Source organism: Salvia splendens, chromosome 20 (genome assembly GCF_004379255.2).
Source record: "Salvia splendens isolate huo1 chromosome 20, SspV2, whole genome shotgun sequence".
Classification (NCBI taxonomy): domain Eukaryota; kingdom Viridiplantae; phylum Streptophyta; class Magnoliopsida; order Lamiales; family Lamiaceae; genus Salvia; species Salvia splendens.
Genome location: NC_056051.1, coordinates 4,454,239 through 4,479,522, shown reverse-complemented (window position 1 = coordinate 4,479,522; position 25,284 = coordinate 4,454,239). Strand labels below are relative to the sequence as shown.

Here is a 25,284-nt window from a genome sequence, read left to right as displayed (position 1 = left end):
ATTTGCCGACATGCGCCAAAGACAAGCCTATGTTCGGCTCCAGAACGATATTATTGAAGAAGTATGGCAGCGGAGGGGTCTTCGTTGATGTAGTTTTTAATTATTGAAATGTTTTTTTAATTTGGTCAAATATACTTTTTTTTTATTTAATGGAATTTTTTTCTCTATTTGTGTCGAAATTTTAACTTCGTAAATTGTTTAATTCCGCAAATTGTTTAATTTGTGAATTTGTGGTTTTTTTAATTGTGGGAATCCTTGAGGATGTCCACCACTGTGCAGTGGGAAGTCCTTATGACGTGGCAGTGCAGTGGGATGTCCGTATGACGTGGCAGGAGGTGTTTTTGGGAATTTCGCGCCACTGCTGATGCTCTAAGATATTGCAAGTTGGTACTCCCACCGTCCGCCATTAGGAGTCTCATTTCTTGTCAGCACGAATTTTAAGAAATGTTAACGAAAGTGGATGGAAAAAGTTAGTAGAATAGTGGTCCCACTTGTGTATATTAGTTTTAAAAGAAATGTGAGTGGAGTGATTTAGTGGAAAGTGTGACCCTATTACCATCTATGGTAAAAGTGAAGCGGGACACTTATTCGCGGATGGACTAAAATAGAAAAACGGGATTCTTATTCGCGTCCGGATGGAGTATTTAAATTGATGTATGTATACTTCATATTTTCGACGTGGAAGAACTCACATATGTTGTTATTTCGTGTCCCATCTCCGACGGCATATTCGGCATGAGTCTGCTCTGATACCATGTTAAAATTACAAAGGTTAGGTATGATTCTATTCATTGAAGCATACTTATTACGTGAAGGGAAGATCAACAAAAATTAATTAGTCATTGAAAGAGTGAGTAACTGGATATTTCAATTAATCTCTTCTTACTTTGTATTTTTTATTTGCAACAACTCACATGAGAATTGTATACGAACAATTCATTAGTGTATCATGTAATGTTTCTGTTGAAGCCTTGGTTTTGAAAAGTACTCCCTCCTCCGTTCCTTGTTAATATAGGTACTTCTTTTCAGCACAGAGTTTAAAAATAGTGTGTTAAATGAATTGTGAAAAAAGTAAGAGGGAATAAAGTAAGAGAGATGAAGAGAGAATAAAGAAAAAAGGAAAATTGCTTTTTGCTAAAAGTAGAAATGACTCAATTAACTTGGAACTTCCCAAAATAGAAAAATGACTCTATTAACATGGAACGGAGGGAGTACAAAAAAATAAGTTGTATAAAGACTGTACACCAAAACTGGGCAAAATACTTGAACTGATTGATCACTTGTTATGATATGAAACATATGATCTAAATAATGGTAAAAGAAAAGGGAAAAGTATAATGACAGGTTAATCTAAGTAGTCTCCTGCTGTTGATGTTCATTTTACTCAAAACATCCTTTAGATCAAATCTTACTTGAATACCTTCCTGCAAACGAACTTGCTCACTCTGGTGGATACTATCAACCATGGTATGATTCCAACCTGTAGACGCATAAAATGGAACGTCAGAAGCCTCGTTCTTATACAAGAGATCACTGCTTGCACGAAGCAGTGAAAATATATTCTGGCTGGCTTCTCCTATCGGCACAGTCTTAAACGATCGCAAGAGAGAACCAACTACAAACACTTTTTTATTTTGGAAAGCAAAAAAAATTGGTGCAGGGCGTAAAAGAGGGTGGAAGGGGTTTCAGTACCACAACACTGTCCTTCAAAGAACTTCCTGCTCTCCAAGAAAGCAACCATCCTGCAAAAGCAAGCTCCGATAAGTCGAGAATCAAGGAATTGAAATATCTTGCATATAATGAAACTCAGACAACAAAGGAAAGACAAGATGGGAGAGGAGCACTACCAAAAGGGTGCACGAGTTGATCAGATATTGTGGCAACGGGTATCTTCCAGAACCATAAAATCAGCACAAAATACGTAAATACCTGCACAGTAAACTCCAACAGTCTAAGCACTTTGAAAGATTGATCCCCTGAGAAACATTTACGAGTTAAGTAATGACCTTTGATATCATCAAGTGTTTTCCATATGCACTAACTGAAAACTTCATATCCTTCTCTTTCGTCTCTAGATCTGGATTGGATGGTACAACAAAAACTTATGAACTTACATTCTCAGACATGCAATACCTCAATGCAATTAATGATCATTAAAGAAGTCAAAAGGTTTTAAGAAAAAATAAAAACAGAGACAAGCTGAGATGACATGTAAATATGGCCAGTAATAAATATGTACATAAGAATGAAATAAATAAACGAAGAATGTGACTAGAAACATATGTGCAATGGAGAGTCAAGACAGCCGCATCTAGGCCAGAAATGGTGCTTGACATCTCAGGATTATCCATTTAAAGTTTAACCATAAGAATTAGATATACTTGACATAAGGCAAACAGCAGAATGACGAAATGGAGCTCAGACAACAGTATATAAGGTATACATCGTGAAAAGATGACGAGAGCTGATAATTTGATTCACAACGCCTACCACCAGCCAACCACAGATTACAGGTGGAACCATGTCAATGAAGGCCATGAAGATGATGAATATGTTAACTTTTATCCAATAAGAACTACCACGGATCACGTGATCTATGTCAAATTCCTTAAGTTCAGTGAAATTTCAAATCGCCATATTGCTTGAATTAAAACAAAAACTAACAGCTTCTGAAGTCAAAATTATAGAAATATTAGAAGCAAGCAAATAATTCAGTGATTGATTTGAAGTAGTTTTGAAAGTGCAAAGGATCCCCGATTGATAAGCAAGCTTCTTATGGAGAGGCATGTTATTAACTTATCACGCACATTTCTCAATCAGAAAAATGTAGTACGAAATTATAATTCACATGGCACTTAATATAGAAAGACTGCATTTTGTAGAAAAGAGAACTGGAAAATAAATCGTATCCTACATCTTGCAAGTTCCTTCTCCTTTGCAGCTGCCGTTCTTCTTAGTTTTGCAGCTTGAGCGAATGTTGAAGGCCTGAAAACAATGACAAGCAATGAGTATCTATACCTAATAACAAGAGAACTTCAAACGAAAGCAGCCCTATTTTTTTTATGCAACTTATAAATTTTCTGGAGGCTCAACTGATTGATAAGTCATAATTGTTTGCTATCTAACGTAAACACTTTACCGTCAATCTTTCACCACGTTCGACTGGATTCCCACACACATTTAAACTGCACGACATCGTAATTAGAACTCCCTCCTCAGACCTATGGAATGATAATAAATTTTACCACTACTATTCCTATCTTCATTTCATGTAATTTAATGTTATCAATTACCAATCCAAATAATATGTGGCTTCTCTTCAAAATAAGTGAATTTCATTAAATTAAGAGAATTGCATCCCCTACCAATTGATAAACTCGCATTAATCAAAGAAGCTGAACAATACAACAATAGGGGATTATTGATCACAATCACAACTAAACACAAACATATACTACTAATTTATCCATAGATGTATACATAGTATATGAAAATCCGTACTTACTGTGACAAAGTGCTGGCCTCCTTCAAAAGCTGCTTAATTTCGCGTCGCAATTTAACGTCCAAGTTATCGCCGTATCCTTTCTGTGTGAGCCAAATATGTGTTGAAATATCAAAATCAGATGTAATTTTAGAACAGACGAAACGAAATGCAATTAATAAATTCGATAAGCCCCCAAATTGGAAAGCGAAATCAATTAATTTCACCGGAATAGGGAAATGACGAAAACCTTATTTTTCTGGGATTCGATATACTTAGACACGAAGTGGAAAGCAAATACAAGGATGAAAATCAGTGGAGCTGCAAACGATTTCCTTTGCTCCGTTTGAATGTCTTCCATTTCTTCGCTCTTTCTGGCTTTGTGTTTTTATTTTCCTTTTAATTTTGTGGGGATCAATTATTCTGTTCTTCGCCTTAAACGGCGTCGTGGGCAGGTCAATTTGATCAACTCAACCTGGCAGACTACAGTGTTTTTTTAAACTAGGGTTACCACCCGTGGTATGCACGGGCCAAATGATTTTCAAAAAATAAGAAAATATATTTAAAATGAATTAAATCAAAATATATAAAAAAATGTAAATTTACTGCAAATCAAGAATAGAAACTATTTAAAATTTGTATTCATAAGATTATACGATTTAAAAAACATACTTCTACATCTATTAATCTATCAATCCATCAATCCATTGTAACAAAAGGACATGAGGGAAAGAAATAGAAATAGAATAGGATATACATGCAAAAGGTTGAGAAATAGTAAATAACAAAAGTAAATAAATAAAATTATTTGAAAAATAAATAGTTCATTATAAATTCGATCAACAAAACATAGAATTCAAACATCTTCTCAATAAAATTGTTACAAACATCTCTCTGACACAGTAATTCCTATATTTTGAAAGACTTCTTTGTAAACAACATTAAGAGTAAAATCAATTCTACTATCATTCTCATCCCCACACACTAAAATCTTCAAATCTTCACAACTTGTGACTTAGATATAGCAACATAAAGTTATCTATGACTAAAGATTGGTTTTTTCAAAAATAATCCAACATGGGACAGAGATTGACCTTGACTTTTGTTAATGGTTATTGCATACAACACAACCAATGGAAATTGACGTCGTTAGAATCTGAATTGTAGCCTTGGATCAGATGGTATCAATGACATTCGCGGAATCAAAACCTTATGACCAATATTATGCCCCCAAGACACAGGCCTCCAAAACATAATCACCTAACCGGGTAATTATCAATCTGGTGACACTACACAAACCATTAGAATCCACGTAAGAAGCAACCCAAGAAGAAAATTCCTTCAACTTAGAAGCTTCAACAGAAGATTCGACACTCAACAGTCTCATGTTTCTGGTTAACCTAAACACTGTACAATTACTCCAAAGATATGAAGAGTTAATGGTGGCATTCACAACATTCCACCAAACAGTGTCCATACTGAAAATTTCAAATAATAAAGATAAATTCTAAGGTAATTAGATTAAAAATAAATAAAGAAACTCTAATGATATTTATAGTTAAAAATATATATTAATTATAAGTATGCGTAATATTATAAATAATTTAAAAATATTATAAACAATAACAAAAAGAGAAATGTAATCCCCCAAACTACTCTAAATGAAACATTTCATATTCGACAAACGATTTTATACAACTTTAATGTATGATATGAGTGGAGTAAAATAAAATAAAACAAATGACAAAGAGAACATGTGTGACTAAGGATCAAAGAATGATTTAGTTAGAATAATGTTACCATCCATACCATGCGTGAGTCATAAGATATTCAAATAAAGGAAAATGTGAAACTAAGGAATAAACAGGAAAAAATCATATAATATGAATAAATAAATAGTTAAATGATATTTATAAAATTAATGATATTAAATAAAAGTGAAAACAAATACCTCCATCTTAATTTAAAGTCGACAAATGAATATTACTCTCACTCTCAATGCATGCATTATCTTTATCAAGAACAACATTACTTATAATTATGGAACTTTTAATAAATCCATCCACATTAGCTACATAAAAAAAATTATTAGTACGATCAATGTAAATGAAATGAAAAAATTATATAAATTTTTTTGAATTTCAAACAATTTATATAATTTAATTATTAACAATTAACATAATGATTAACTAAAATAACATCTTAATATATAAAAACATAAATAAATAAAAAAAACTGGGCCCAAAAAACTTTAATTGACTTGCCCCAAAAAACACAATTATATAGCAGCCTAATAAACTAAAATATATAGCCGAAACTTTCTAAAATTATATAAACCCAAATATATTAGTCCAATCATACTTTAACAAAATTACATAAACTTGATATTAGTGATATCAGAATTAACGTACTTAGGCATTTAAACAATATAATATACACCACATAAATACAATTTTTACACTCATTATTCCTCCCACGCGCCGACATATTCTCCGCTGAAACTCTAGCTTCATCTCTCAAACGCGGCGCCCAATCTTCCTCCTCCCTAGCTAGAAAAATTTACTCTCAAATTTGGCGACAGAAGCAAGCATCGGCTTCAACTAGTAATAGATTTAGCCTGCTTATGACAAACCTACTACAGAAAGGTAAAAAATTCTTCCGAATATTACTGTATTCAATTAGTAAGGGATTGCATGTTCAAATATTATCCTTAATCGTTTAAAAAATAGACTAAGTCAAAGATGTTGTGTTGTTTGTTGAAAAATATGGATTTCCTAGAACAATTAGCTACAGGGGAACATATATATGTAATTCGTAGTCATTTAGATGATATCCCAATTATACTAATCTATTGGTTTTGGTTTTCAGCTGAAAACATATGGTATAAAATGAAAAACAAAGTAACTTTAAAATTAAAAGGAAGATGCAAGTAAAAAAAATTCAAAAGTTAATAGAAGAAGTAAAACACAGTGTCAACACTATACTTAGTTCATTCTATACTGTATATATATTCAAATGACTTCTAACATATTTATAAATTGCAAAAAAAAAAAACAAGTGGAGTAAATTTTGGAGGAAACGGCTACATATCTTGAGGACAAACTAAAGATGATTGTAAGGTATACTATTTTTTTATCTGAAGTTTAAGTTGTAATGAATAAGTGATAACATAAAATTAACAGGTGAATTTAAATAAAATGTGGTCTATAAGGGACAGTAATTAAGACAAACACGTGTACTTATATCTTAAAATAGGTGATGCAAAGTCCCACTTCCATTTTAATATTTTCTGAGCATCCCCTAAGTCTTTCATATCAAAATTCTCACTCAAAGCAGCTTGCATGGCACTTATGGTTTTCAAACAAGGCCCATAATTAGCATGTCATCAACATACAAGAGCAGGAAAACAGGAACTGAACTCAGATTCTTCACATACAAGCAAGCATCAAAAGTACTTCTAACAAAGCCCAATTTATGCATACAAGTATTAAACTTAATGTTCCACTGCCTAGGAGACTGTTTTAGACCATATAAAACCTTTTTCAACAAGCAAACATGATTAGGAAACTTTGGATCTACAAAACCTTCTGGCTGTCTCATATATATAGGTTTATCAAGATCACCATGCAAGAAGGCAGTTTTAACATCCATTTGCTTTAACTCCCAGTCAAAATGAGCACACAAAGTAAGCATCAACCTCACAGTAGTGAATTTAACCACAGGGGCAAATATTTCAGTGTAATCTACCCCCTCTTGTTGAGTAAACTAATCTGGCCTTATACCTCAGCCCCTCCACCTCATTCTTCAGTTTATACACCTACCTACAGTCAACCACAGAAGCACCCAGAGGCAGGGGCACAAGGATCCATGTAAGATTTATTTTCAGAGAGTTCATTTCTTCCACCATAGCATTATACCATTTATTCCAGAACTTAGACTTTTTAGCCTGCTTGTAGGTTTGAGGCCCATCCCCATCAGATTCATGCACATTAAAAGCCAAGTTAATCAAAGCAACACGCCCTACATATCTAGCAGGTTTTTGCACATTCAGCCTTCTAGGCCTATCTCTGGAAAGCACATAGTCATTCAAATTTGGTGCAACAATAGCTTTTTGAACTCCAGAATGACTGTTTAACACATTCTGAGCAGGTAAGGGAGCATTTACTCTTATAGGACTAGCATGCACATTGTCATCAGGTAAAGGCACATTGTTCACATTATCATCATGTAAGTTTCCCTCATAGGGTGTGTCACTGGGAGTATAGGCTGGCACTGAGTTCTAAAAAGGTTGCTCCACCTCACTTGAAGCATCCACTGGATGCTCCACTTCAGTGGGTATTTCTGTGAACTCCACCTCACTAGGAGGGTCACTGTCCACACTCTCTAGAGCTGAATTATCAGTCAATCTCAGACAGGGAAATTCATGCTCATTGAACACCACATCCCTGCTGATAATGACCTTAAAACCAGGCTCATCTCTTAGCCAGACCCTATATCCTTTGACACCCTCGGGATATCCCAAGAAAACACCCTTTCTAGACCTAGGTTCAAGTTTGTCAGTCTTAGTATGCATAAAAGCAGAACATCCAAACACTCTTAGGTGAGAAAGATTCAAGGGTTTTTGTGCAAACACATATTCAGGGCACTGCTCCAATAAAGGAACAGAGGGAGACCTATTTACCAGATATGTAGCAGTTAACAAAGCTTCACCCCAAAATTTCTTTGACAAACCACATTTTGAAAGCATGCATCTAAACTTTTCAAGTAAAGTCCTATTCATTCTCTCAGCTACTCCATTTTATTGAGGAGTATAGGGTACAGTTTTATGCCTCTTAATTCCAAAACCAGCACACAGGTCATCCATTTGTTTATTACAAAATTCAAGACCATTGTCAGTTCTAATTCCTTTAATCCTCTTTCCAGTCTGGTTTTCAATCAAGGTTTTCCAGGTAGTAATTTTTCCAAACACATCATACTTATGTTTCATCAGAAAACACCACACTTTTCTTGAAAAGTCTTCAATAACAGAAAGAAAATAGACTGAACCAGAGTGAGAAGACACAGAAGCAGGTCCCCAAACATCCATATGCAGATATTCCAACACATTTCTACTCACATTAGCAGGAACATGAGTTGGAAAAGTGACTTTATGTTGTTTGCCAAGCACACATGTGTCACAGAAAGGTAATTCAACATGGACATCAGAATCAGACAGTATGGCATGCTTTTTCAGAATGTTCATCCCCTTTTCACTCATATGACCTAGTCTATTATGCCACAACATTAATTTGTCAGTTTTTACAACATTGGCACAAGCTTTTTCACAAGTAAGAGGAACAGCAGTACAGACATACAAGCCACACTTTCTTTTAGTCTTAAACAGGCACATAGACCCCTTACAAATTTTCATACAGTCTTCCCCCCACTTACCACCCATTCCAGAGTTTTCAAGAGCAGTGCAGGATATCAAATTATAGCATAGATCTGGAACATATCTCATATCCTTCAAGTTTAGCACATAGCCATTATCAAATTTCAAACACACAGTGTCAATCCCAAGAATTTCACACTTCTTGTCATCAGCCATTGATACATAAGTATTTGACACAGGCTTTATCTCAGTAAACACTTCTTTGAAGGGACTCACATGATAAGTACATCCAGAATCACATAACCAGTCATTTGAAGTAAAAGTACACATAGGGGAGGCATTTATATTCAGCAAATCATGCACCATAAAAACAGATTCATTGTCAGCCTCATATTTGACCATATTTGCAACATTTTCAATCTGGGGGTTGGAAATGTGGTTTATATGATTGTTATGGCTAGGAGGCCTATTTTTCTTTGGCTTAGTATACTCCTTCTTGTAGTGCCCAGTTTCTCCACAGTTATAGCATTTCCTAAAGGATTTAGGGTCCCTACTGTTAGACCTAGACCTGTTATTCCTCCTTTTAGAATTTGACCTAGAACTGGAACCCCCATTAGATTCAAATATCCCTCTTGAGTTAGATCTACCCCTAACATTAAACACTTTGTTGGCAGTAGATTTGTCAGAACCCCTTTTCTTTAATTCAAGTTCCTTAGACTTAAGAGAGCTTATAATCAGGTCTAGATGAGCAGAATCTCTGCCATATTTAATGGCAGCCTTTACATCACTATAGTTATCAGGAATGGCATTCATTAGAGCAATGCTAGTATATTCATCAATAGTCTTATCACCAGATCTTTTTATATCTTGAACAAGCTTCTGAAACCTATCCACATTATCATCTATATCCTTAGACAAATCAAGCTTAAATTTGAACAGCTTTTCAAGCAAATACATTCTGGAGGACATGGAAGTTTCAGTGAACAAAGTATCAAGTAATTTCCACATTTCAGAAGCAGATTCAACATGATCAACCTTTCTAATCACAGAATCAGACAAATTGAGAATTATAGTAGCCCTGGCTATCTCATTCATTTCATCTTGTTTTTCAGGAGAAACATCATCAGACAAAGTACCATCAACAGACTTGAAAACCTTTTGTTGAATCAAAATACACTTCAATTTTTGTTTCCAAATCATAAAGTCATTTTTTCCATTAAATGGAACCAAACCATTAGGCTGAGACATTTTGGACACCAATTCAGCCAAAACAATGTGAGCAAGGTAAGAACTCACAACTTTGCACACAAGGTCAGAAACACAGATTCTCACAGAAATCACCTAAGAAAACAGAGAGCACAAGAACCACACAGGTCAGACCTCAATACCCTGACTGTCAAGAGCAACACTGGCTAAGGCTATCCCAGTTCGCAATCACTTACTCTTGGAGGGCGCAGGGGGTCACTTAGGCAGTATAAGATGCTTGGTGGCCAGGTGAAATGAGATCAGAGATCAGAGAACACCAAGAAAACCACGGAAGCAAGTAAAACATACAGGGAAACACAGAGAAACCTTAAGCCTTGTCAAGGCTGTCTACCAGCAGCAAAAAACCCAAACCTAGAGTGGCACTAAACAGGAATAACAAAACAGAGAAAGAGTCACAGCCAATTTACCAGAGCAAACCCCCACTCGAGGGAGGGTTCCACTTGCCCACCTCCTTATTGCGACTCGGCGTGCCGAAATCGTCCCCCCGTGGGCTCTGATACCACTGTAGGGATCAGACGAATTCCGGATTCACTATTTACCGAGACCTCTTTGGTCTTGTTACAAGATGGCTCAGTCAAACCATCAACCAAGCGACTGATATATACAACGAGTCTAGCTATTACAGTCAAGATACACAATAGCTATTACAGACTAAGTCTTTGAGCTTAACCACTACAAGATAAGCTTCAATAACCCTGCACACTCAAAACCCTCGTTAGAAACACAAGATAACAGATCCACTCGGATCCAGTGCAAACAATTAAGGAATACCGAAAGAAACACAAAGAAGACAACAATCAACGGCTCAGCCACCCGCCGAGTCTAGCTATCACACTCCAGATTCCAAGCCTAACTGACTCCTACACCCCAGATCTACACCGTTCGAGAACAACCTCGCACAGAAACACTCCAAACAGGAAACCCTAGTTCCCACCCAACACCAGCAACCGAAGTGGTTACCTCCTCTATTACTGTAGCAAGATCTGAAGCACTTTTAACCGTGCAAGACCACACAGAATCATCAGAGAAACGTCGGAGAAGAAGGGAAGAAGAAGAGGAGTGAAGAACTCTGAGAGAGAGAAAAATATATCCGGAGAGAGAGAGTGAAGAGTGTAGAATAAGATTGAGAATCAGAAGACTCACACACATAACAAGCACACTCTACCATCCAACGGCTGAGAACCATGATCCGAGAGGGAGTACACGTGGCTGCATCTGGAGTGGAAGGCATAAGTATTGGGCCAAGCCCAAATCAGTAACACATGGGCAAAATATAACACCAGCCCAAATGAGAGTCCACCAATATTCAACATTATCAATAACTAATTAACAATTGTTTTGAGCGTTGTAAAAGTATTGTAAATTAACTAGATTTGAGATTTTTTCTTATTTATTTTTGCATCAGGACTAATTATAGTTTCATTTCTTTTTATTTGTCGAGATTGGTTATGTTTACTTCAGTTCAAACAAGATAGATATGACAATTGTTCACGGTGAAATTAACAATTATCAGGGATTAACTCATAAACGATAGTGTTATTTTCTTTCAACATGAAACTAACACATATCAATAATTAACTCATAATCGGTAATATGATTTTCATGTATACATGATTTAAACTTTTAACAACTATATGGAGGTAATTCGAAGTAGATTGGTGTATGAATGAAATAAGAGGTTTGGGCCCAATACAAAGTTATTATAGTGTTTCTTAGTATTTTACAATGCTATTGGACAAATTAGTTGGGCCAAGAATTTGAACTGATTTTCTTATTTGGGCTGACTAGTTAGGGGTAAGGTATTTGACTTTATAATAAATTTAGTTATTTTATGTAATTTTGAATAGCTCAAACAAATACTCCATAAAATTAAAAATTAATTCAATAAAAATTAAAAATAATGAACTACAAAAAGTAAGTGGTGAGATTACAAATAGAGTACGGTTGAATTTGTTAGGTAAAATCCGAGATGTTTACATGATAGTACATGAATGTAGTGGTTTAAATTGAATATCATGAGTTGTGGATGGTCCTAGCCTTGTGGGTTAGGTGTGACTCCCTCTGCATCACCATAATTAAGACGTTTGGTTTGAGCATGAGATTTAAGAAAATGATATTTGAAAAAAAAAGTATAAAATAAGTTTAAGAATCAGTATACTAGAACAGATTGTAAGAGAGGGTAAATTTTAAAATATGTTTTTTTGCTAAAAGTAAAATGACTCATTTTGGTTTGTGGTCAAGGATCATGAGTTACCTATATGGCTATATATATCTCTAGTTATTTTAATCTTTATTTTAATCATTTGTTTAATTTTTCAAATATTGGAGCATGAAATTTGAGATTTGAAAAATAATATTCCCTCCGTCCCACAAGAATTTGCACTATTTCCTTTCTAGTTTGTCCCACAAGAATATGCACTTTTCAATTTTGGAAACTCTTTTCACTATAATGAGGTGAGACTCATTATCCACTAACAATACTTTAATTACTTTTTCTCTCTACATCTCTCTTACTTTTCCAATTTTACATTAAAACTCGTGTCGAACCCAAAGTGCATATTCTTTGGGGACGGATGGAGTAACTAAAAATAAGTTGTGGGACCTAGAGTATGATTAAATAGTCTAGATTTGTAGTTTGTGGATTGTTAGTGTTTGTGGTTAGGGTTTGAAATAGAATTATAGATAAGCTAATGTGTTAGGTGCTACTATTTGATTAATTATTCTCTCAAGCCAAGCAATAGTGATGTTAGCAAATTAACTTCGACCTTTTCTCGAGTAATAAAATTTAAAGGTTAGGCATAATTAGGCGATAGTACTATGGCACAACGTTAGCACTTACTCACCAACGACTTGATTAGCGAAAAAAACGCATTAATTATAGCCTGAATCTTGTCTTAACCAGTCAAGCTCCAATAGTTTCTGAGATTAGCGATTTAAATTAAATTTAATCAAATGTCAAATAAGTCCATTGAATAAAACAAAGCCAGTAAGAGCGCCATATGTCGTATTAGGAGATTTTTAATAATTTCTTACTAATTAAATAATTTGTTGCTGAATTTATGAACAGTTCTTTGTATTGCATCTTTCCCTGCGACAGCCAAATCTAAATCAAATTAAGAGAAATGTGAGAAAATAGGACAGCTATATATTCATAATTCAAATATACAAGGTGTATGTAAGTCTACATATATCTAATTTTGAAATGAATATCGAATTAAATTTAAGTTGTTGGTTGATGGTTCGACTCTCTCATTCGATCAGATATGTGAGTGCTTTGATGGCCTAGAATGCCAAAATAGTAGTATTATATGTGAGTTTTTCCCGAAAAAGGAGTAGTACTATTAATGACGGTAGAAGTACGATTTTACTAAGAGCACTCACAACGTCCCTAGTAAAAGGACCATGCCACGGCCCGAGACTAAAGTCGTAGTTATGACCTGAAATGAGGTCTTAACCATGCTCTTTTCAAGCATCTTTTTATTTATTTTGTTATATTTTTCCCTTTTCGTTTCCTTATATTTGTTAGCACGTTCATTTCATAAAAATATTTAACTGTAATAAAATTATTTTTATGATAGAGAGAAGAATTTATTGATATGCATAAATTTTAAAATATCATAAATTTAGTGAATATTTTTATTATATATTTGAGTTGTTTATATCAATTTATAAATATCGTACTTTTAATAAATAGGAACCGAATATATGAGATTAGTAAGCGAGTTGAATTAGACCTATTCCAACTCCTAATTATTAACTCTAAACGACCATAAAAATAGACTGAATAAAGGATGACCGAAAAACTTTTTGCTGATGAAATCAATTATATTTATAAATTCATTTGTCAATATTTGTGAATATCATATTAAATATTGAAAACCACAACAGTATATATTATGTAATCAAGTGATTAATTTAAATGCAAGGATTCCTAGAATAGAAATAAATAATATCATGCCACCTCCCAAAGGGAATGTTCGAAGGATATATCGTACCAATTTATTTTTTACGTGAGTGGGTTGACATTATTGTTCAACAAAAGTAATTAAAATATTTTGTTTGTGTCTATAATTTTTGAATAAATAAACATAGAGTGACAAGGACAATTGGAGAACCATTTCGGAATTGCGTCATCACGTCTTTATATTAATAAAAACCAGCAACTAGGAGAATTCAAACAATTTAATCCAAATTTTTAAGTGGATCTAATCTCCACTTGAAAGTACATCATGCTCGTTTAATTTATGAAAATATAATTAAATACCTGATGAACTGTACCTAGCTATATTATTCACATCATACATGGCCCTCTTTCTTTGGATAGGTGAATGTTAATTTAGAATAATGTTTGTTTTGCTCCAAAATTAATCATTGAATACGTCTATTTGCTTTTGAGCTAGTTATGATCAACTATACATTTCACGTCATAGAAAAAAAAAATGAGAAAGAAATATACATTTTCTTGATTTTACAAGGATTAGACCTACTCTATAACATTTAGACTAATTATCGATACATATCTTTACAAAAATAAGTAAGATCGAATAATATATACACAAAAGTATAAATGAAGGATCTAATTTAGCGCAACCACGGTTCTGAGTTAAGCACTGTATCTTTTAACGAAAATTACATATTTCTAAAGACATAGATACAAAATAAAAAAATACTATCGCCGTCCATGATATACTGTAGTTCATTTTGCTATTTTGGGATGTCCACAAAAAATAGTCACATTTCTATAAATGAAAAGTCTCTTTCTCATATTTTACCCAATTTTTTTGTCTTTCTCCCGTATTGTCCCTACTTTTTCTTCATATCTCTCTTACTTTACCTATTTTTTCTCCTTCTCTTATTTTATCAAATTTCTTATTAAAATTTGTGTCCTCCATAAATGTGACTATTTTTTATGGAAGTATATAAAAAAAATTCCCTTCAATTTCCGAGTATTACTTAAGTAAGTAAAATCAAAAGATGCAAGAAAACGCTAATCCACTTTCTTAAAAGTTAGTGACATAGAAGATTCTTATTTCATAGCATAAGCAACTCTTAATTCATGTATAAATAAATGGTACTGACTAAATTCGAATTTAAACTAATCAAGGACCACGTACGCAAACTCAAGAACAAAAGAAAAAATATATATATCAACTTGAGAGATGTCACATTTTTTCACTTCATAATAATAATATAATATTAAGAATTATTTAAATTTGAGACACAACCTAATTGGTGTGTTTGCCGACGAACATGCTAGATGATTGCTTCATTCTCAGTAGACACGCCGGCCGTCCGATTTCTTTATTTGCTTATTTTTGTGTTGCTTCAACCGGTTTTGACGACGCCCCATCTTTACTTACCTCACCTTTGTTGGTTATTATGGGCTGTTAGTTGGTGGACATCATTTGGGCTTTATTATATTTAGGCCCAGGTGAGTTTTTTGGGCTTATGCTTTGCCCTAGCCCAATTCTGTGAAGATATATACTCTCTCTCTCTTGCGCCGTTTCACTTCTCACTTTACTCTCTCTCTCTTCGCTCTGACGATCTCTCTTCCTCTGAGTTCTCTCTTCATCTTTGTGATGATTTCTTGAGTTCTACTGTGAGATTCTTCGTGTTTAGTGGTGTTGAATCTTGAGTGGAAGGCGTGAAGGGTAACCACTTCGGTTTCCTGTTTTCTGGAGAGCTAGGGTTTCGGTGTGTGAGGGTTTCTGGGTGATTCCTTTTAGTAGAACTGATAGATCCGGTGTGATAGGAGAAGTTGGTGGTTGGTTTCTGGTTTGTGAGGTGATTCACAGTTGAAACCTTCGGTGCTCCCTTGGATCTGTGTTCTTGTTAATAGATCTCTGTTATTGGCGGGTGTCTGAGTCAATTTCTTCGACCTATTGTTCGTTAATACTATATCTGTATTCCTTCATTGTTTTGCACTTGATCCGGTTGGATCAGTTTACTTGTGGTTCTAACGAGTATATTAAGTGTGCAGGTATCTTGAAGCTGATCTTGGTGTTAGTTAGCCCAAGGATTACTTCTGTAATAGCTATTGTGATTTTATCTGTAATAGCTAAATTCTTGTATTAGATCAGTCGCTTGGTTGATGGTTTGACTGAGTCATCTTGTAACAAGACCAAAGAGGTCTCGGTAATTAGTGAATCCGGAATTGTCTGATCCCTACACTGGTATCAGAGCCACGGGGGGACGATTCCGGCACGCTGAGTCGCTATAAGGAGGTGGGCAAGTGGAACCCTCCTTCGAGTGGGGGTTTGCTCAGGTAAATTGGCTATAACTTCCTTATTTTTTGGGTTTTCTGTTTAGAGCCACCCTAGGTTTGGGCTTTTTGCTGCTGGTAGTTTACCTTGGCAAGGTTTTAGGCTTCTCTGTGTGTTTTTTCTCTGTGTTTTCCTCGCTTCCGTGTTTGTTTGTTGTTTTTTCTGTCTCTCTGATCCCTTATTACCTGGCCACCAAGCACACATACTGCCTAAGTGACCCCCTGCGCCCTCCAAGAGTGAGTGCTTACGAACTGGGATAGCCTTAGCCAGTGATGCTCGTGACAGTCAGGGATTTGGGCTTGACCTGTGTGTATGGTGTATTTACTGTGTGTTCTTGGGAAAATTCTCTGTGGAGATAGATGTTTCTGCCTTCTGGGTACTTGTCTCTGTGTTCTTGAGTGCTCTTCTTGTGAAATTTTGTGGTTTGGTCATTGCCTGCATGTCTCTGTCTTCTATTGTGTGCAAAGTTGTGTGTTCTTACCTTGCTCACTGTGTTCTTGCTGAACTTGTCTCAAAAATGTCTCAACCTATTGGTTTGGTCCCTTTTAATGGAAAAAATGATTTTATGATCTGGAAACAAAAATTGAAGTGCATTTTGATTCAACAAAAGGTTTTCAAAGCTGTTGATGGTACTTTATCTGATGAAGTTTCTCTTGAAAAACAAGATGAAATGAATGAGTTGGCCAGAGCCACTATTATTCTCAATTTATCTGACTATGTGATTAGGAAAGTTGATCATGTTGAATCTGCCTCTGAAATGTGGAAACTACTTGATACTCTGTTTACAGAAACATCTATGTCATCCAGAATGTATTTGCTTGAAAAGTTGTTCAAATTTAAGCTGGATTTGTCTAAGGATATAGATGATAATGTGGATAGATTTCAGAAGCTAGTTCAAGATATTAAAAGATCTGGGGATAAGACTATTGATGAATATACTAACATTGCCCTAATGAATGCCATTCTGGATACTTATAGTGATGTTAAGGCTGCCATTAAGTATGGTAGAGATGAAGCTCCTCTAGATCTGATTATAAGCTCTCTTAAGTCTAAGGAACTTGAGTTAAGGGAAAGGGCTGGAGAAAAAGCTGCTAATAAAGTTTTCAATGTTAGGGGCAGACCTAATTCTAGAGGGTGTTCTGAGTCTTATGGGGGTTCAAATACTAGATCTAATTCTAAAAAGAGGAATAACAGGTCTAGGTCTAGCAGTAGGGACCCTAAATCTTTCAGAAAATGTTATAATTGTGGAGAAACTGGGCATTATAAAAAGGAATGTACCAAGCCTAAGAAGAATAAGCCTCCTCACCATAATAATCACAATTCTCAGATTGAAAACATTGCTAGTATGGTTAAGTATGAAACTGACAATGAATCTGTGTTTATGGTGCATGATTTGTTGAATATCAATGCCTCCCCTGTGTGTCCTTATACTTCAAATGACTGGTTATGTGATTCTGGATGTACTTTTCATGTGAGCCCCTTCAAGGAAGTGTTTTCTGATATGAAGCCTGTTTCAAATATTTATGTGTCAATGGCTGATGACAAGAAGTGTGAAATTCTTGGAATTGGCACTGTGTGTTTAAAATTTAACAATGGCTATGTGTTGAATTTGAAGGATGTTAGATATGTTCCAGATCTGTGCTATAACTTGATGTCATGTAATGCTCTTGAAAGTTCTGGATTGAGTGGTAAGTGGGGAGAAGGCTGTATGAAAATCTGTAAAGGTTCTACGTGCTTTTTTAAGGCTCAAAAAAGGTGTGGTCTGTATGTCTGTAATGTTGTCCCTCTTACTTGTGATAAAGCCTCTGCCAATGTTGTAAAATCTGACAAATTATTGTTGTGGCATAATAGGCTAGGTCACATGAGGGAAAAAGGGATAAATATTCTGAAAAAACATGCCATATTGTCTGACTCTGATGTTTGTGGTGAATTGCCTTTTTGTGACACATGTGTGCTTGGCAAACAACATAGAGTGACTTTTACCAAACTGGAAAGAAAATTAAAGGAATCAGAACTGACAATGGTCTTGAATTTTGCAATCAACAAATGGATGACTTGTGTGCTGAGCATGGTATTAAAAGACACAAAACTGTCCCTTATTCCCCTCAACAAAATGGAGTTGCTGAGAGGATGAATAGGACTTTACTTGAAAAAGTTAGATGTTTGCTATCAAAATTTGGTTTATCAAAGAAGTTTTGGGGTGAAGCATTATTAACTGCTACTTATCTGATAAATAGGTCTCCCTCTGTGCCTTTATTGGGGCAGTGCCCTGAATATGTGTTTACTGGAAAATCCTTGAATCTTTCTCACCTTAGGGTGTTTGGCTGCTTTGCTTTTGTGCATACTAAAACTGATAAGCTTGAACCTAGGTCTAGAAAGGGTGTTTTCTTGGGTTATCCTGAGGGTGTTAAAGGATATAAAATCTGGCTTAGAGATGAGCCTGGTTTTAAGGTCATAATCAGCAGGGATGTAATCTTTAATGAGATTGAATTCCCATGTCTGAGGATGACTGAAAGCCCAGCTCTAGAGAATGTGGACAGTGATCCTCCTAGTGAGATGGAGTCCACAGAAATACCCACTGTTGTGAAGCATCCTGTGGATGCTTCAAGTGAGGTGGAGCAACCATTTTGGAACTCTGTGCCAGTTTCTACTCCTAGTGATACACCCCTTGAGGGAAACTTACCTGATAATGATGTGAATAATGTGCCTTTACCTCATGATGATGTGCATGCTAGTCCTATTAGGGGGAATGCTCCTGTGCCTGCTCAGAACTTGTTGAACAGTCCTTCTGGAGTTCAAAATGCTATTGATGCCTCTACTTTGAACAATTATGTGCTAGCTAGGGATAGATCCAGAAGGGTGAATGTGAATAAACCTGCTAGGTATGTAGGGCTAATTGCTCTAATAAACTTGGCTTTCAATGTACATGAATCTGATGGGGATGAGCCTCAAACTTACAAGCAGGCTACCAAATCTAAATTCTGGGATAAGTGGCATCATGCAATGATTGAGGAAATGAATTATTTGAAAGTAAATCTGACCTGGATCCTTGTACCCCTGCCTCTTGGTGCCTCTGTAGTTGACTGTAAGTGGTTGTATAAGCTAAAGAATGAGGTGGAGGGGCTGAGGTATAAGGCCAGATTGGTGGCTAAAGGTTTACTCAACAAGAGGGGGTAGATTATACTGAAATATTAGCTCATGTTGTTAAGTTTACTACTGTGAGGTTAATGCTTGCTTTGTGTGCTCATTTTGATTGGGAATTAAAACAAATGGATGTTAAAACTGCTTTCTTGCATGGTGATCTTGATAAACCTATATACATGAGACAGCCTGAAGGTTTTGTAGATCCAAAGTTTCCTAATCATGTGTGTTTGCTGAAAAAGGCCCTATATGGTCCAAAACAGTCTCCTAGGCAGTGGAACATTAAGTTTAATACTTGTATGCACAATTTGGGCTTTGTGAGAAGTACTTTTGATGCTTGCTTGTATGTGAAGAACCTTGGTACTGTTCCTGTGTTTCTGTTGTTGTATGTTGATGACATGATGATCATGGGTCCTTGTCTGAAAACCATAAGTGTTGTGCAAGCTGCTTTGAGCAAGAATTTTGACACGAAAGACTTAGGGGATGCTCAGAAAATTCTGGGAATTAATATTTTCAGGGATAGAAAGGCATATACTCTTGTCTTGCATCAGGAACCCTATGTTTACAAAATTCTGAAAAAATTTAACATGCATGAAGCTAAATCTGTTTCAGTTCCTCTTGCTGGTCACTTTGTGTTGAGTAAAGACCTCTGCCCTCAAACTGAACTTGATATCAATTCCATGAAGAAAGTTCCATATGCTAATGCTATTGGATCTGTGATGTACTTGATGGTTAGTACTAGACCTGATATTGCTTATGCTGTGTCTTGCTTGAGTAGATATATGTCTAATCCTGGTCCTGTGCATTGGGAAGCTTTGAAATGGTTATTGAGATACCTTAAGCATACTGCAAAGTATGGTTTGTGCTATTGTAAGTGTGAAGAAGGTGTTAAACTTGCTGGATATGTTGATTCTAACTATGCTAATGACAGGGATAAGAGGAAGTCCACCACTTCCTATGTTTTTACTGTGTGTAGATCTTGCATTAGTTGGAAGTCATAGCTGCAGCACATAGTAGCTCTGTCTACTACTGAGTCTGAGTACATTGCTATCACTGAAGCCATGAAAGAGGCTGTGTGGTTAAAGGGAGTGCTTTCTGAACTCAATTTTGTGAAAACTCCTCCTGTTGTATTCTCTGACTCTCAATCTGCTATACAACTGTGTAAAAATCCCGTTTTCCATGATAGAACTAAGCATATTGATGTAAGGTTTCATTACATTAGGAATATTGTAGAAAAAGGTGAAGTTTTTCTCTCTAAAGTGCATACAGATAAGAACCCAGCTGACATGGGTACTAAATGCTTACCCCTTGAAAAACTAATTTTCTACATTAAGTTTTTACATTTTGATTTTGGATAAGTGCATGTCCCGGGGTAAAAAGACCTCAATCACTTAGTCTACTGTGGTAAGGGTGACTAGTGATTGCAGGCACTAAGTCCTATAGGCTAATGGGTGTCAGCCCCTCTAAAGCCTATTAGGCAGACATGGTGGTGTCCCTATAGCTTGTGAACTTTGTTCTTGGTGCTGTGGGAACTACCTTGTAGGCTATGATGAATTTTAACCTTAGCTAATAGTGAGATTGGTTTCCTTGAATGATGTCCAAGGTGGAGCATGTTGGTTATTATGGGCTGTTAGTTGGTGGACATCATTTGGGCTTTATTATATTTAGGCTCAGGTGAGTTTTTTGGGCTTATGCTTTGCCCTAGCCCAATTCTGTGAAGATATATACTCTCACTCTCTCTCTTGCGCCGTTTCACTTCTCACTTTACTCTCTCTCTCTCTCTCTCTCTCTTCGCTCTGACGATCTCTCTTCCTCTGAGTTCTCTCTTCATCTTTGTGATGATTTCTTGAGTTCTACTGTGAGATTCTTCGCGTTTAGTGGTATTGAATCTTGAGTGGAAGGCGTGAAGGGTAACCACTTCGGTTTCCTGTTTTCTGGAGAGCTAGGGTTTCGGTGTGTGAGGGTTTCTGGGTGATTCCTTTTGGTAGAACTGATAGATCCGGTGTGATAGGAGAAGTTGGTGGTTGGTTTCTGGTTTGTGAGGTGATTCACAGTTGAAACCTTCGGTGCTCCCTTGGATCTGTGTTCTTGTTAATAGATCTCTGTTATTGGCGGGTGTCTGAGCCAATTTCTTCGACCTATTGTTCGTTACATACTATATCTGTATACCTTCATTGTTTTGCACTTGATCCGGTTGGATCAGTTTACTTGTGGTTCTAACGAGTATATTAAGTGTGCAGGTATCTTGAAGCTGATCTTGGTGTTAGTTAGCCCAAGGACTGTAATAGCTATTGTGATTTTATCTGTAATAGCTAAATTCTTGTATTAGATCAGTCGCTTGGTTGATGGTTTGACTGAGCCATCTTGTAACAAGACCAAAGAGGTCTCGGTAATTAGTGAATCCGGAATTGTCTGATCCCTACAACCTTTATTATTTTACAATTTTTATCATTTTAAATCATCGATAATTAATTTGTCAAATGTTATCAACTTGTGTAATTATTATAATGTTATGTCTCGCCAAGCATCGGCAAATTTAGGGGCGGCCGCGCTAGATTGCCGAGAGGGCATAATTTCGGTTAGGGTTGGTCGGAAATGTGTCTCTCTGGATTTGCAAGCAAAAATATATTTAGAGTCGAACTTACATTGTAAAATTACGAATTTACCTCTTTTTAAAGAAAAAAAAGAGTAGTTTCTCCCTAATTTGTTCATTTCAATCTGCAAACCATTTTTCATCCAATTGATCTGTCTCTTCAAAATTTTATTTTTGTTTGGATTCGTCTCTGTTTGTAGTAGAAGTGATTAGGATACGAATCTCAATCCTTCAGTTGTTTGTAGTAGAAGTGATTAGGATACGAATCTCAATCCTTAACCGACTTAGAAAAATTAAATATCTATATATTCTCTCATTTCACTTATTTAATTTTTTTATATAGTACTATATAATAAGAAAATGCACAATCTTATTGAAGTGGCACAACCAACTCAACAAAATCACCAAAAGAGGAAATGTTGAGCATCATCGATGAAAAAAAACAAAGGCAAGAACAAAGAAACTAACTAGTAGGAGGGCTTATTTTATTAATTATTGCCCTTAGTTTTAACTACTAATTATTTATTTATTAATATTTATGAATTTATTAATTTTATATTTATAATTAATATGACCCAATTGTGGACTTTGTTAAGTTATTAATTGTGGGGTGCGGGAAACTTTGTCTAAAAGCATAAACTTTGGAGAAGTGTTGTGACAGATGATAATTTAGTTATGTAATGTTGCAGGCGATCAGTTGTAATAGGTTAATGACGTTTGGAACTAAATAGTTTTTGGGAATTGACTTTTAATTTCACTTATCTCTTGTCATAATGATGTGAAGTCCTCCAATCTATTTAGTTAGGTTAGTTTGAAGATATTTAGTAGTCAATGTAAACGGTCATATATATATACTCTAGAATCTTTATTTTTAAATTTTGGGTTAACTAATGCCAGATCTTAACTATGGTATTAGTTTTACAATTAAGGTGCAGTGCAAGCTAAAATCAACTATCAAAAATTAAAAGAGGCTCAACTTTTCTTTAGTTAAAGAAAAAAAACACTCAAACTATTAAAAATAATGAGCATGAGTTCAACAAAGTATTCGATAAAACACTACCACAGAATAAAAATCATAAAATTAGACACTTGAAAAGTTCAAGTCATGGTGTGTTAGAAGACCAAACAAGATCACAACAAATTCATACCAAATGTAAACAATACTTATTGATAAGATGCATAAAGTAATAGGTTACGATTCAAGTCAACACAGTATACGGATTAAATAAAAAACATATTATTTAATTTCAAATAAACTAGTTCAATATAATGGTAGAAATTAAGATGCTAAAGTTGATAGAATTAAACCAAAGCATAGAGACAAAGCACCACTTTTCATGATAGTAACCCCTTTGACTAGTCTTTAAAAAACAAAGTGTAATTTAAATCAACATGCTTGCTAACCATTTATTTTCATTTTGTGTTTGCATAATAATAATTCTCACTAATTGTCTTGAATTTTCTCATTGGATGGTCTGAGGACGATTCCCTTAATGTTGGGGCCCTAGATGTGATTACAATTTCTTGAAATTAAAATTAGAGTTATATTGTAACTATCAATCAATTGCCCAAATGTGACTTCATATGTGTCCCAAAAACACCTTCGCAGGAAAAAACTTGTTAAACTCTTTGGAATTTGAATGTTGAAACTTGAAGATGAGTTTTGAGAGAAAGAAATCTTGAATTGAACTGAATTAATCGAGTTACAAAACTGCATCTCATCTCTACTATTTAACCGAGAGAAGAAAACAAAAACAAGCTAACTAACTTGATCAACTAACTTTGATCAACAGTTTATATTCAAACTAATCTAACGGTCTACAAATCAATGGCCTAGATTTAACTATCCGTTAAACTTTCTTCCTCACCAATTCTTGTTGTGTGTGCGCGTTGAATCTGCATGGAAGCTGCGGGAGTGACTTGATCCAGCTGCTTGAGTGACTTGATCAAGTTGTTCGAGTGACTTGATCAATCTACAAAACTATTGCAAAAAATTGTAATCTTAAAAATCAATCGTATTTCTGATGTGATAATTTTATTTATTTATTCCTTATTACCCAATGAATATGTGATTAGGCATACATACGAGTGAGTGGAAATATTGAAAATGACTCAGCGGTTGGTACTTTTACTGGTTTAGGAATATTAAAATAAGGATTAACATCAACTTAGGTCATGAATTTAGACCGTTACGCGACTAAATTCACATTCGGAATGAGTCTAAAGACTTCTCAATTTTTTATAAAAAATATGGATCCAAAAAAAAATTGACTTCATTTCTAACTTTGCACATGGAGTCATGGAGGTAAATTTTTAGCCTCAAAATTTATAAGTGAACAAAATATTCAAATTCCAATAACTATACTGAGCCAAATTATATATTATTAAAAATTGATTTTGGGTTTACAGATTTTGGAATTTTCAAAATTTCCGATATTTTTGTTCGTATGGCCAAATTTTAGATTTTCAGATATTTCAATTCAGTTCGTATTGCTCAAAATTCTTGAACCAAAATATTAAATAATCACTCTATTCTAAATATCACTGCATGCATATTTGGATGCAAGAATCAAATTTTAAATAATCACTCTATTCTAAAGTTGTGTTGCTTCAACCAACAGAATTCACAACCATCAAATATCATTTTCAATTTAACTCTATATATATCATTTTCTATTTAACTCTATAGATATTATTTTTTCGAATCTTATGTCCAAAATAAATGACTCATTTAACAGAGGGATGTCTAATTTATTCTGTTTACTCTGATATCTCCCACTTATTAGCCTACCTCCTTTTTGCCTTCCTTCTTTCTCTAAAAGAATTATTTTTCCAATTGGATGATGCACACTCCCCTGCCTTGTTGGCATTTGGAATAGACTAAGATAATACATCAAAAGATTATTACTCTGAGACATTTTTTTTTGGGCACGAATTTTAAGAGCATCCTCATCCATGCTCTTGTCAAAGAGCATGGATGTGGCTCCGGACCCACATTTATTAATTTTTTACTCACTGCTCTTCCGCAAGAGCACAACACCCGCATTCATACTCTTCCGCAAGAGCATGCTCAAGGGTCCCACCATTCCATTATTCAATTTAAATACTTCAATTACTAAAAACATTTCCACAATATTAAAATGCATTAAAAATACTCGATACCATTACA

At 35.1% G+C, this 25,284-nt stretch overlaps 1 protein-coding gene across 1 annotated transcript; it reads right to left on the bottom strand.

Annotated features, from left to right (window-relative positions):
- Window positions 1–1,251: 1,251 nt before the first annotated feature.
- LOC121780968 (protein GET1-like) lies at window positions 1,252–3,894 on the bottom strand. Its single transcript, XM_042178635.1, has 7 exons — window positions 3,732–3,894; window positions 3,506–3,585; window positions 2,915–2,985; window positions 2,007–2,077; window positions 1,848–1,929; window positions 1,693–1,742; window positions 1,252–1,480 (listed from the first exon to the last, which is right to left on the bottom strand). The coding sequence occupies exons 1-7, from the start codon at window positions 3,840–3,842 to the stop codon at window positions 1,409–1,411; spliced, it is 537 nt and encodes a 178-aa protein (XP_042034569.1). The 5' UTR covers window positions 3,843–3,894; the 3' UTR covers window positions 1,252–1,408.
- Between the last annotated feature and the right edge of the window lie 21,390 nt (window positions 3,895–25,284).